This window comes from Vespula pensylvanica, chromosome 17 (genome assembly GCF_014466175.1).
Source record: "Vespula pensylvanica isolate Volc-1 chromosome 17, ASM1446617v1, whole genome shotgun sequence".
NCBI lineage: Eukaryota > Metazoa > Arthropoda > Insecta > Hymenoptera > Vespidae > Vespula > Vespula pensylvanica.
In genome coordinates, this window is record NC_057701.1 from 907719 (window position 1) to 922511 (window position 14793).

Genomic DNA, 14793 nt, shown 5'->3' on the forward strand with positions numbered 1-14793 from the left:
TATAAATATATACACACCTATATAAATATAAAATCGTATGTGTATACAGCTTGGTTCACGTAAAGCATTGCAAAACTGTATCCATCCGAAAAGTGTTTACACGATATACGATATAAAATGTGCAATTGATAACTTTTTACTTTTTATTCTTTTTTTTTTCCTTCTATTAAACGATCAATTCCCAACTCTATTAATTAAATTTATAAAAAATATTTTCAACGCAAATTTACAAGGATTTCCACGAGAAACATTTCGTAATACTTTACGTGGATCACTCTGTATATATCTATATACATATACATATACATACACACAAACACATATATATATATATATATATAGACACCCCCCGTGGCCAGAGAGCACCCTTTCACTCCCATCAGAAAAGAGAGATACAAGTAGTTTGGGCTCGATAAGATTGCGGGGTAGCGAGCGAAGGGATTGGAGCCGTGATGGCTGCATTGTTTCTTGCCGACGTTGCTCCGCAAACTGGCTCCACGTTGGAGCTCTGCGGATTGCACTTTGCGTTTTCGCCGAGTCTCCAATATGGCGATCTCATGCACCTTCCATCCTTCTCTCTCTTTCACTCTTTTTCTCCTTCCATTTTTCTCTTTTTCCTCTCGACCGACCTCTCGCTTTTTGCTTGACCAGCAAAAAGCTACGGTGGAGTCGATAAACGCGAGCCAAAGAGAGCAAGAGAGAGAAAGAGAGAGATAGAAAGATTTCCTCTCTTTCTCTCTCTCTCTCTCTCTCTCTCTCTCTCTATAATATCTTTCGCAAAAATTTCAAAAGTAACTATTTAGAGAACCGGTCGAAATAGATTTACACCGAAATTTTTGCAAAACACGTTTCGTCCATCTTAAACGACGATAAGTTTCAAGACAAACTAGGACAAAGAAACAAAGAAGAAGAAGAAAAAGAGAAAGAAAGAAATAGAAAAAGAGAGAGAGAGAGAGAGAGAGAGAAAGAAATACACAGATAGATGGAGAGCAGTCGTTGAACTTTAGCTAGCAAAAAGTTATCGACGAGGAAGCAGACTCTACGTCGTCGTTGGAAACGAAGACGGTCGGTGTGAGAACGCCAAGAGAAATCGTTCGACCGTCGAACTAATTTAACGCTCGGTTAAAGCGAAATCCGACTGTCCTGACTGCTGATCGTACTCGTCTAAAGTCGCGAGCTACGAAGGCGAGAGACCGTGGCCTTCGAGAGAATCTCTTTCCTTCTCTCTCTCTTTCTTTCTTTTAACTCCAATCCCTTCTCCCTACGAAGATCTCGTAGACTCTTAGAACAGTTACTCGGTGCTTTTCTAGCATCGAGTTATCCAAGCGAGATCGCGATTGATTTTTTCCGTTTTTTCTTCTTCTTCCCTTCGTATTCCTTTTTCTCCATTCAACCTCCCACTAACGTTTTCCCTTCGTTAGAAAGATTTTTCGATTACGACGATCGTATTTTAGATAATGTAATCAGAAACGAATGCAAATGATGTCACGAAAAAAATGAAAAGAAAAATTCCGATCGTTATGTTCTGTATCGAGGATATTTAAAATCTCTTTCTTTCTCTCTCTCTTTCTTTGTACGTGTATGTATGTATGTATGTATGTATGTAAGTTATGTGAGTTTGTGGGTCTTTCAAAGACTATAGGATTTCGTTTAGGAAAAACGTTTTACGGATAAATCGATGGGTAAACACGTTCTCGGATTTCCCACTAGGAAAGCGTGTTCCACACTCTCGAGTTTAAATGTAAGTAAGTTTGTATCTACGCGGTGTTAGTTCCGTTTAGATAGGAAAGTAGGTAGTCGGGGGATCTCTAAACATTGAAACAGAAGAAGGACGATTAAGGGGACGACACGTGCGACGATAGATACTGAGTGAGAAGAAGAAGAAGAGGAGGAGGAGGAGGATTGAGGGAGGACTAGTAGTCAAAGGATAGTAGTAAGAGTAATAGTAGTAGTAGTAGTAGTAGTAATAGTAGTAGTAGTAGGAGTAGTAGGAGTAATAGTAATAGTAGTAGTAGTAGTAGTAGTAGTAGTAGTAGTAGTAGTAGTAGTAGTAGTAGTAGGAGTAGGAGTGAGTACTATGGTCCATTAGTGCTATACGTGGCTTAAGGAATTCGAGTTTTAAACGGTTTGCAGTTCGTACAGGCGAGCTCTTTAATGGACATCAGGCCTAAAAGGCAGTGCTTCCCTAAAATGGCGCCGTAGTAAAGTGTTATAACTCTGACGCGTTCGTTGAAAGGGATAGAGAAAGAAGGAGAATGAAAGAGAGAGAGAGAGAGAGAGAGAGGGAGAGCAGGAAGAGGAGAGTTGAAGAGAAAAGTTGCGAAAAATGCAGGAGCGGATAATGGCGAAGAAGGAAACAGAAGAAGACAGTGGATGTATCCGGTTGCTGCCACTAAAACGATTCCTTTACGCCATACAAACGCATTTTTCCTTTCTAACGACGTCATCAATATCTAATGACGTTTACTAGTAAACCGTACAACACGTTTAACCCTCGAAACGTCTACAACGTATACATTTTCCATCTGGATAGATCTCTCATCAGCAACGATCTTAATTCTAATTATTTTGACAGGAACTTTCCAGCCCCTGAATGTCCCTGACATTTTATATGCCGTTGATAATCTAGCTTCCTGTTTATCAATTAGAAACTTCTTTTGTTTTCTTTGTTTTTTCTTTTTTTTTTTTTCAAATCCCCTCATAGAGTAAATCTCTCTATTTATCGATATACTCGTACGTAAGAAAGAGTTGCATATTTCGAGATGTTAAAAAGACATTTCAGAAATTTTTGTTAAGGACTAAATGTATGTAATTATTCTTGAAAAATATTCGATAATCGTATATATTCGCGTATATATTCTTATTCTATAAATTAGACGAAAACATAACGATAGAAGTAATGAATTACGATGAAGTTCGCGAACGTTAACGAGCTCATAAAATTAAAACGAGTGATTAATACGTCGACGGGGTTCATTTTTAAAGAGAGTCGCAGGTACTCTACGCTCGTATTTTACAATAACAACGTCATTGCTCTTTTATTTCGAATAATTATGGTTCGAACGCGTTGCAACGTTAGGAAGGATGGTATGATTAATTGACGCAGAAGCTCTTTGGTTCTGTTTATAGGGGCTTGGATGATATGCACGAACATAGTACAATATGTTCATCTGGCGCGTTTGGTATTTCATCTTTGTTGCGTTTCAGAGTAATAGCGGTACATATACACATACACACACACACCATTCCAACATGGCAACATCTTGGCTTGCACTTTCATCATTAGCCATCTATTGTTCCAAACACACTCATCCACGTTCGACCTATTTCATGCCTTATCAATCAGCATCAATGCCATGGTACAGAACCGAAGTGCCTCAACGACGAAGTCCTCGTACTTTCCATGATAAGATCGTCAAACGCAGCTTGATTAGGAAGATTCTTGACGGTCCTGAGACAATTAACCACGATATCTAATGGCACTTCGCGTGCATACGTTCGAATTTATCCGAATCCATTGATTTTCTCTTTTCAAGTGATATCGAATGGGATCAAATAACGCGAAATTTTTTGTCCTCTTCCCCGTTCCTCCCTTTTTTTTTTTTTTTTTTTTTTTTTTTTTATAACAAAGCAAAACGACGACGCCACAAACGAAATCCTCTTTTCGCGCTCGATTTTTTTTTTGCTATCCTCTCTCTGTTCCTTTCTTTTTTTCTTTTTTTTTTTTGTTCATTTTTGTTCTCTCTTTTATTTTATTTTTCTGCACGCCAATTGTCAAGGTGTCAAGACGTCAATTGGATAATTATTATCCGGATCGTTTGTAAATAAATATTACGCAGAATATCGTTCGCAAACTCCAAGTAAAATATATCGCTATCGATAGTAGAGTATTGCAGATGAAATTTGAAATAAACAAGCGAATTTCAATCGCGAGTACAAAAGAGTATGGGAACCGGATGGTACGCGACGTACCGAAGCTTCCGGTTGGTTCCTAGGTAAACCGGGAGAAGCATATTTTCGAGGATACGCGTATCACGTATATTGTTTACGAGTCGTAGATAGTATTTCGTCGAGGCTGTACTACGGGGGGCCGACGAAGCAGAACGCGGACGTTTCGGCCATTAGCATTTCGGACCGCTCATGATTTATTCATGAAGAAGGCGAGTTGCGTGGATTGCGAGAGGGATGAGGGTGTAGCGGAAGACAGAGAGAGAGAGAGAGAGAGAGAGAGAGAGAGAGAGAGAGAGAGAGAGAGAGAGAGGGTGTCAGGAGAGGTAAAGAGTAGGAGAACGCGTAACAATGCATTATGATTTACCATGGTAAAAGCTATAGTATGCGTGAGAGATCGTTATATAAACGTGAACGCTTAAATAGACGTATGCATGTATGTATGTATTTACCTACGTATGTATAATATATACGTCGAAACGAGAGTGGATATTCTCGAGAAATATTTTGAATTATTAGTTTAGTATTAAATCATTTTAATCAGCTGAGTTCAATCCACTCGTGGACAATTAACGAAAGAGAAAGAAAATGATTATAATTACATTCGTACGAACAATCGTTAAAACGATGGAAATCTACATTCGTGATTTTTACTTTTCACTAAGAGGTATTAATCTCTCGTCGAAAAACTGAAACTTACTTTCCTAAGTTTCATCGACGAAAAGTCCAAAGTATAAACGTGTATACACGTACATACGAGCACGCGCATACAAACACACATACACATACGTGTAAGTAAGTAAGTAAGTAAGTAAGTACATGAAACGCGAGAGAGTTAATCATCATTAAGCCGTGAACAGAATTTCCTTCACGCTGAAGTCAAATAGAGGAAGCCAACAGCCAATTTTGGATTATGTAAAATTTTCAAGACGTCAGCAAAGTTCCCGGCGATACTTTGTCGATGAAAGTTCCTCGAATATTGTTAAGATCTAGAGAAAGGTCTTGTCCGTATGATTGATTTATTTCCTCTTTTATTTCTAATTTTATAAAAAGAAAAAAGAAGGAAAAACGAATCGAATAATTCGATTACTTCGATCCTGTCGCTGAGGGATCGTCCGCGTTTAAAAAAGCGAGATTATAACGAAACAAACGAAAGGTAATAAATAAAAAGAAAGAAAAATAATAAATTGTGCGAAACGTTATTTCGATGTATACATATATATATATATATATATATATATATATATATATATATACACACACACACACACACACACATATATATATATATATGCATATAGGTAAACGCGTAAAAGTTATAGGACAGGTGAGAAACGTCGTGTCAATTCAGACGAAGGGTACCTTTTTGTCGCATAACGAGAGGCGACATTTTGCTGAGGTCGCACATTTAGTCAGGGCATTAAATATGCAGGTCCTCGAAAGTCCCTTTAAGCGAAAAAGCAGGGGTTGACGGTGTAACCGTACGTGACTGTTTAAGAACTGCCTTCGAAGGTGGTTACGGTCTATACATACTACGACAGGTGAATATGCGATTCCGTGAAACTTACCGGTGACCACCAGTCGCGCATAGGACGAACTTTCGACGGTGTCGGCGGTCACGTGATGGACGGTACGACATCGGTAACTGGAATGAGCATCGGCGGAAGTCACAGAGAAGACCAGAAGTTCGCCAGTTGGTAACATATGGTATTTGCCACCTGGAAGCAAAAAATAAAACGACCTCGTTTACGACAGAACTCGGAAAAGGCTTCGATTTTATATCATTTTTATTCTTTTTTTTTTTTTTTTTTTGTTTTTTCTTCACGAATAATACGCAAGGAGACAAGTTCATTCATTCATTCGTTCTTTTTTTTCTATTTCTTCTTTCTCTTTTACTTTTTTCTTACAGGCTACCTGTTCCTTTTTCTTTCTTTTCTCTTTTCGATTTTTTATCGAGATCGATGGCTCTCTCTCTCTCTCTCTCTCTCTTGGCATCTCCATTTCACACGGTATCCCTCTCTTTCATCGTATGTCCTCTGTGTTTCATCAATATGCAAATTTTTTTTTAACAAAAAATCCACTCCACTCCATTCGCTTGCCGACGTTTGCGACTCGGCGAAATGCGGTTTGACCGTGAGATTCTTTCAACCGCGATCGATGATTCTTTAGGAAAAAAAAAATTCCATCCTTCAAGAAAAAAGGAAAAGAGATGGAAAAAAAGCGCCGACGCTATCCAGATGCAATTAATCGTACGTACAGTTTATATATATATATATTTTTTATTTTTATTATTTTTACCTAATAACACCATCGATTTTCTAACGATTTTCTTCTATTTACTTTCAAAACATCAAAGAGGAAAATGAAGCCGTTAAGCTTGATTTCGAGTGATTAACTTCTACAGTCTTTGTATGTTGTTAAGCCGCAGAAAAAAATGTACAGTCGATAAAATCCTGAAAAGTGCCGTGTAAATTTCAACTACGAATTCTCCCCACTCCCGTCTCTCTCTCTCTCTCTCTCTCTCTCTCTCTCTCTCTCTCTCTCTCTCTCTCTCTCTCTCTCTCTCTCTCTCTCTCTCTCTCTCATCGATGTCGCGTTTCTTTTTCTCTCACTATTTTATGTCTACTGGTATTGTCTCTTTTCGCGTAGTATTGAAAATAGTAACCTGAAAGAGACGAACGTGTAATTAAGCGGATTGCGTGTAAGCGGAGTGCGAGAGAGCTCGTTTTTACTCGTTCGCGAGACTTAACAGTTTCTATGTACTGTCTTTTACGTAAATGTGTTCAATGAACACACACACACACACACACATATCTATATAATAAGTACATATATATATATATATATATATATATATATATATATATATATATTGGAAAGTAATATTACACAGACGTGAGACTAATTAAGTGAACGACGTAATGACGGTGTTATCAGGAAGAACGACGAAAGGATATTCATTAATTAAAACGAGTATTATCATAAGCATGAGTAAATTATATTTCACATAAACTGCTTCATAATAATTTCGTTGAAAAGAATATACGTATTATATGGTCGCATATAAAACTGGTAAAAATTTCTATTAAAATTTATACGCGATCTTTCATACAGATGCTTGATATTTCCGTAACGCGGGAAATTCGAATAAACAAGCAACGTGGCCGAGTCAACAAGTAGGAGATATAAGTACGAATGTACGTACGTGCAACGTGTATCTATATTTGGGGTTAGCAACGAGAGAGAAAAAAGAAAAAGAACAGAAAAAAAAGAAGAAAAAAAAAACAAAAAGAGGGGGAAAAAGTAAAAAAAAAAAAAAATAGAAAAGAAAAAGAAAAAGAAGGTAATGAATAGGAGGGAATAAACGTGAAAAAAGGCTTCGAATGGCGCGTAACGAGTTCACAATGGTTCGAGTCGATATCTATCAAAGTACGAGGGTAGCGAGAGACAGAGAAAGAAAGAAAGAGAGAGAGAGAGAGAGAGGGAGAGATCGATGTGTTACCACGAAATGCGACGGACGATGAAAATTGTCGGGGCAGAGCGCGAACTCGATACTGCTTCGAGATAAACGCTGCCTTCGATTATATTTCCTGCTATTTTTCGAAGCGACGAATACGTGCGTCCGTAACAATGCTTGCCTCTATTTCTTTCTCTCTTTCTCTTGCTTTCTCTCTCTCTCTCTCTCTCTCTCCCACCCTGTTTTCGAGAAGCATATCGAATCGGCGCCGATTACACAATTCCGACTATCATCGATATCGAACAACACGGCCGCGAATTCTTCGATACTTTCGAATCGAGTACTCGTGCAATATCGCGACAACTACTCGATTTAAATTCCAATCGATTTTAAGAGGACATGCAAATCAGGGATTGATATTATATTTTATAAATATCTATTTATACTGTAATTTCTTTAAAGTAATGAATGAGTGAATTAATGAATGAATTAATCGATCGATCGATCGATCGATCGAGAAACGAACGATGCACGAATGTATTTTTTAATACATATATATATATATATATATATATATATATATATGAGATCAAGAAAGTAAATAATAAAAAAAACGTTACTAACAAAAAAAAAAAGAGAAGAAGAAGAAAAAGAAGAAAAAAAGAAGAAGATGAAGAAGAAGAAGCAGAAGAAGAAAAAAGAATAAAAGAATAGAGGTCGGATTACTCGAGAAGGAAAAATTCCCTCTTTAATTATTCGTCCTTCTCTTTTTTGCTTTTCTCCTCCTCTTCCCCGAGGGGTTTCAAAGCTGGATATAGACGAAACGCAGAGAAATTTTCCAGAGGTTCGTTGCGTGAATGTATAAGTGTGCGGGTTGCGTGCGACAAGAATTACTTCGTGAAAATATTTTTATTCTTCCCGCCTGGAGCAGTGGCAGCAGTGGTAACGGCAGTACCAATACCAGTACCAGTACCAGTACCAGTACCAGTACCAATATACCAGTACCAGTAACAAGAGCACCACTACTATCACTGTTATCACTGTTACCACCATTACCACTACCAACAACAGCACAGTAGTACCAGTAGCAGTCAAAAATAGTAGAAATAACGTCAGACTCGACGTTAGCTCGCGAGAATGACTGCATTTTGCCAGGATATATGCATGTAAGTGCATCCTCTTCTCCTCTTACTCTTCCTTCTACCACCTCTTTCATCTTCTACTTGGTAAGAGAGCGTCGATATCTCGACACGTGCGCACATTTCAACCCCGCGCGCTTTATTTCCAAGGAAATTGCGTGGAATTTCAGGAACGTCGAAATGCACCACCGAGTATAAGTTAGCGTTCTCATGCGTGCATGTGTTCGTATATGAGAGAGCTCGTGTGTCCTTTGCGTGTAAGTATACGTGTGAGAATTTCTCTCTATCTGTCTCTGTCTCTGTCTGTCTGTCTCTCTCTCTCTCTCTTTCTTTCTCTCTTCTCGTCTTAACCTTACGACCCCGAAGTCGAAAATTGTTCCTTATCGATCTGTACTCTATTCGACAAAAATATCTCCCAACTCTTTCATTAAACTTGTCTGTCTTAATTACGATTTATTACTTTCAATTTGTATATTAATGGAATTACGATAAAATAATTATTAGATAAAATATGTATCTAGAGAGAGAGAGAGAAAGAACGAAAGAGAGAAACAAACGAATTTATATAGATATAACCAATTGAAATAACTATAATATATTATTTGTTAACATTACATTATATTACGTTTATTGTAAGTAATAATCAAAGGAAATGAAAAGAAAAAAAAAAAAAGAACAGACAAATATTCACCCACGCGTCATAATAATTTTTTTTGTGTAGAATAATAAATAAAGGCGCAATATTTCATAGAAAGAAAACGAAAAGAGCAAGTGAACTGTGACGATACCACCCCTTAGAGCATTGCTCCAGGGGGTTAAACGAAATCGAGGACGTGATCCTTTTCCATCCATCGTCAGTGAATTCGTATAAAGCTGAAGCTGAAGCTGAGCTATCGAGTCGCACGCGCGAGACCTTCGAGAGTCTCCCTTTTCACTTTCTTTTTTTCTTTTTTCTCTCTCTCTCTTTCTTTCTTCCTTTCTTTTATTTTTTCTACTTATTTCCACGAGTTTCATCGTTTTGATATTTTCTATAAAGAGAATGGCCGAGAAGAAGAGGTGGAAGGAAAAGAAGAAGAAGGAAGCTTTGCACTTGCATAAAATAGAAGAAGCTTTACGTTTTCTCTGATACGACCAAGTAAAAGGAGAAATATGCTATGCTTTTTCGTTTTTTTCCCTCTTTTTTATATCTTTCATTTTTCTTATTTATATATATACATATATTTACGAAATAAACATAATGGAGATAAAATATTTATTTTTTATGTATATATGCGTGCGCGTACGTGCGTTCGTAAATATCAAATATAGTAATTGAAAATGAGAGATGATAAATGATATACACGAGGATGCACCAAGTATAATCCAGGAGTAATACAATAAGAGAAATTTTATACGTCTGGCTAAAACGTTACGAATGTGCATACGAGAAATCGCAGAAAGTAGAGTACATGCGGCAAGAGAAGGTAAGAGTGCTACGAAAGTAGGAGAATGTAACTTGAATAAAGAGATAATATGATATAAAGATTAATAAATAAAAAGAAGAAAAACATAGATGAATAAATAAATAAATAAATAAATAAGTACGTTCGAACTGATATATTAATACTTTAAATAAATAAATTACGATGAAAAAATGATAAATAATAAAATAAGTTTTTTTAAAAACTTGTATACTTCTCAAGTAAGTGTAAAGAACCAACGAAGATAAAAATATTTCTTCGAAATAGAACTTCACAAATGTCAAGAAGTTAATGTTGCAAAGAAGGATCGATAGTTCTCAATAGTAAAATATAGATAAATAGATAAACAGTGAGCCAGAGGGAAAAAGAGAGTAATCGTTTCTACAAAATAAAGATCTTTTTCTCTCTCTATCTCTCTTTCTCTTTACTTATTTAAAATAATTTATTCTTGAAAGCGATAGAGCGTGAATGGCGATTACTTCGTTCGAGAACAGTCCCGTTGTGTAATATTTGCTCTCGTCGGAAAGAGCAAACAAAATGTAACATTCTATGCCGAGCGATTAAAAGCAGAAGAAAAAGAAAAAAAAAAAAAAGTAGAAAAAGATGAAAAAGCAAACTGCATACATACGAACATAGAACGCGAGTTGATAGCAAGAGAAGGAAAAAAATCAAATAGCTAGCTAGCATCTACATAGGTATATATATATTTTTATATACATATATATATATATACATATATATAAATACGATGTTAATCTCGTATATGAGATGAATGTTGAACTGAAAGCATATATATATAAATAATGAAAAAGCAAAAAAAAAAAAAAAAAGAGCAAAGGAATAAAAAAAAAGAAAAATCAATAATCGCTCAAAACCGTGATATCTCATTTTAATCGAGGAATAAAAAATCCGAATCCGGTTTTTCGAATCGGATGAAAATCGTGTATCGATTCTCATCAACAAGAATACCACGAATTTCAAATCAATTGAATTATTATCCATCTATCTAGGTAATTAATATTTGTAGGTGAAAAGCAAAAGAGAAAAATAAATTAACTGGCGTATTTTCAATAGTTGATAGAAAAAAAAAAAAAAAAAAAAAGAAAAAGAATCAAAAGAAAAATTCCACAAAATTTCGATCGATCGATCGAAATTTGATTACGAGGCTGAGTAAGAATAAAGTTATTATGGTCTGATAATGATGATGATAACATATAAATATATATATATATATATATATATAAATATATATATATATATATATATATATATATATATATATAAGATATCTCGGGAAGAAGATGATGAAAAAAGAAAAAAAAAAAGAAAAAAGGAAAAAGAAAGTATCAGAGCACACGATTCACGTGGATTAAGCTATGATACCCGAGAGGATTTTCTTCCTCCCTTCGAGCGTGAAACTTCGTTTTATCCACGATATTCATGCACGACTGCCATTTCGCGCTAATAAGAGTAATGGACCGCGGTTGGGATTCTGGCGCGTAGCGGCGTACAAAACGCGCGTCAGGGGCCTCTCTGTCTGTCTCTCTCGCTTTTTTCTCTCTGTGTGTGTGTGTCTCTCTCTCTCTCTCTCTCTCTCTGTTTCACCGAAGCTTTTCCAGAGTCAGAGAGAATGACAGACACGTCTATTTCGCTGATGGGGTCCAGGATTTAAACAACATTCGGCTCGTGCGAATATTTTTCGCGCTAGGCCGAATAATATGCTCGAATGAGCCGAAATACAGAGGCCCCCGTTGAAATACGCGCAAAAGTATGCGTGTAGTTTGTATTTGTGAGAGGGAAAAAAAAAGAAAGAGAGAAGGTAAAGAGTGATAGAACGAGCCACCATGCCTTTTCGAAACAAACTATGGAAAATGGGAATTGGATGGATTGCGACTTGTAAACGATATATATACATATATATATATATATATGTGTGTGTGTGTTACATATATATTATTACAAATATAGTATGGGTATTGAATTTGAGTAGGAAGCTTTTAAAGTTTTTATGGGAGAGCCTACGTTTGTCGATTCTTTTGCTATACTTTGAGAAAAAAAGAAAAGAAGAGAAGAGAAGAGTAGAGAAGAGAAGAGGAAGAGAAAGAAAGCATCGCGCATATAATTTTCCATTCGATCAGAAAATTGATCAGTTTATCGGATTTCGAAAAATGAGAGAAATCGTAATAACATTATACTCGATATCATCGAATGTTACATATCTATATATATATAACAACGTTTAGTAAACGTGACGATCGTTCGTTCGACATCGGCCACGTTTCAGCAATCAAACAAATTTTACAACGGAGAAATAGCCATCTGCAATATGTATTTTATTTATATAATGCAATGTGCGTTTATACGTCAGAGAGAGAGAGAGAGAAAGAGAGAGAGAGAGAGAGATGAATAGAGCTTTAAATCAATATGCTCGGTATTATTGCTCTTTTGTTAGCAAATTATTATTACTGATATTACTGTTATTATTAATATAACAATAATAATAATAATAATTATTATTATTATTGTTGTTATTATTATTACAATAAATATTACACGCGAATGAATACGTATGAATACGTTTGATAGTAGTTAAACTCTTTGACATTCCACGAGAAACGATGATACTCGTCGATGAAAAACTTTTGATCTCGAAAAAAGCCGATATGAGGAAAAGAAGAGAAGTAGTGCTACGACGGAAGTATTACGTTCATTTTTTTTCCCTTTTCCTTTCTTCCCTTTTTCCCCCTTTTCCTTTTCTTTCTTTTTGTTTTTGTTATAGTTTTCGTTTCGCTTTACAGAAAAGTCTTTCCATACAATCGAGAGATACGATATACCCAGAACGGAAACGATTCGTGCAATTAATTTCCACGCTCTCGAACAACCGTCTTGCACTCGAACGAAAACGTTTCCAACATTTCATCCATCACGTGGAAGGATCCATGCTGGCTGATCGACCACGATGGATTCGTTCGGTAAAAATTAAATGCTCGTCGTGTCTTTCGACGATTTATCGGATTGGAAAAAAAGAAGAAGAAGAAATAGGAGAAGAGGAAGAAGAAGAAGAAGAAGAAGAAGAAGAGAAGGAAAGAGAAAAAGAATATCTATCTTCGTGCGGTTAAAAATATTAAAATGACGATTCCTTTGAGATTTTTCCTCCCCTCTCTGTCTCGTTCTCTCTTTCTCTAACTCTTTCCATCTCCAAGGAAAACTCCAAGTTCGTGTACGACTTCAAATGTGTATGAGATATCAGAGCAGATGATTTACGTATAGGACTACGCTATTACTGAAATATATTTGAGGCTCAATTTATTCGAACCGGGAATATAAGTCCAGAAGCAGCAACCCTCGGCAGTGTCGTTTTCGACGATGCCGTCGCGCGAAACACAGATTCTCGGTTTTAAGGAAAAGTTAGTTTTCGATCCCACGTGCATCGTTTCCGAGTAACACCGAGAAAGGTGTCCGTAATAAATCATCCCTCTTGGATACGAAACGTATCACCTTCTTCTCATACGCCCCTTCTTATCGATTCCCTTTTTCTTCTTTCTGTTCGTTCGGGCTTATCGGATTTTACTTTTCAAATTTCCAAGAGAGACTCACACGCACACATATTCCTCTATACGTACAGAAGAAGAGAAATTTACATCGCGTTATTACGTCGTAAACGTACCGATAATGGTATCACAACCTGACGAATCGTTTTAACCACGAAACTTGTTAAACTTTTTCAATTGCTAATAATATTTACTCGACCGGATCGAATAAATGATCTTTCTTTTTTCTCGATTCGATAATCTCTCTCTTTCCTCTTCGTTAACAGTTATCAGTAAAAATGTTGAGCAAAAAGAGAAGAAAAATAAGGAGAAAAAAAAAGAAGATTGTTATATTTCTTTTATCTATTTCAAGATAATTTAATATAGAGGCGTTGAATTAACACGACGAAAAATGATATTTATCGTTGAGAATATCTCTTGACCTCGGATTAGTAAGAAATAGACGTCAAGTCTCTTCAAGTGTCCAACTTGGACTCGAACTCTGATCTTTGCTCTCTCTATCTTTCTTTTTCTCTCTCTTTCACTCTCTCTCTTTCTTTCCAAAGGCCTATCTATACAGTGTCCACAAGTTAGAGTTTGTCTAACCAAGAGTTCCTGAACTTCGACGTTGCTTTGAGTGAAAACAGCCCGGAGCTGTTATCGTTGCAGTATCGTTCTGCTATCGTCCCTAGCTTATATTCCATGTATATGGTCCCAGTGTCACGTACTGCTTTCCTTTCGGCTTACACTTCGGAAAATCTGGATCAAGCAAATTTTTCCTTTTTCTTTCTTCTTTCGATAAACGTGCGTTTTCTTTTTACATACGTATGCAAGTATATATATATATATATATTTTTTTTTTTATACGATATAATACGTACTCACTTTTCTCGAACGTAGTTTGAAACGTAATACTACGAGATTTCAAATAAGTTTCACGTAATACGATGATCGATATATAGATTTAATCATAGATCTTACGAGAATAAAAACTTTATATGTACGTGTGTGTGTGTGTACTCTTGTAATTGTACCTTTTTCGAAGGGAGACTAACGCAGACGAACAATCAGGAAAGTCGTAAAACTCGTGTACAAAGAGCGATATAAGCTTTGGTCGTAGGGACCATTTCTGAAACTATCGGGGAGTTTTGGAGTTAAGCAAGAGTGACACGTTAGAGTGAGTGTAAGCGAGGATGAGTTAGCTAAAGAGAAAGAGAAAGAGAAAGCGAAAGAGAACAAGAGTTAGAGAGAGAGAGAGA

At 36.3% G+C, this 14793-nt stretch overlaps 1 protein-coding gene across 10 annotated transcripts in view; it reads right to left on the minus strand.

The window, feature by feature from the left end:
* The window catches only part of LOC122635083 (Down syndrome cell adhesion molecule-like protein Dscam2), a 195094-nt gene that overhangs the window by 44236 nt on the left and 136065 nt on the right, over window positions 1-14793 (minus strand). For all 10 annotated transcript variants that reach the window (XR_006328557.1, XM_043824875.1, XM_043824870.1 and 7 more), the window contains one exon: window positions 5517-5666. Coding sequence is in view for 9 of the 10 variants with exons in the window: in XM_043824875.1 (XP_043680810.1) it covers window positions 5517-5666 (150 nt within the window). In the remaining variant the exon portion in view is untranslated. The remainder of the gene's footprint in view (window positions 1-5516; window positions 5667-14793) is intronic.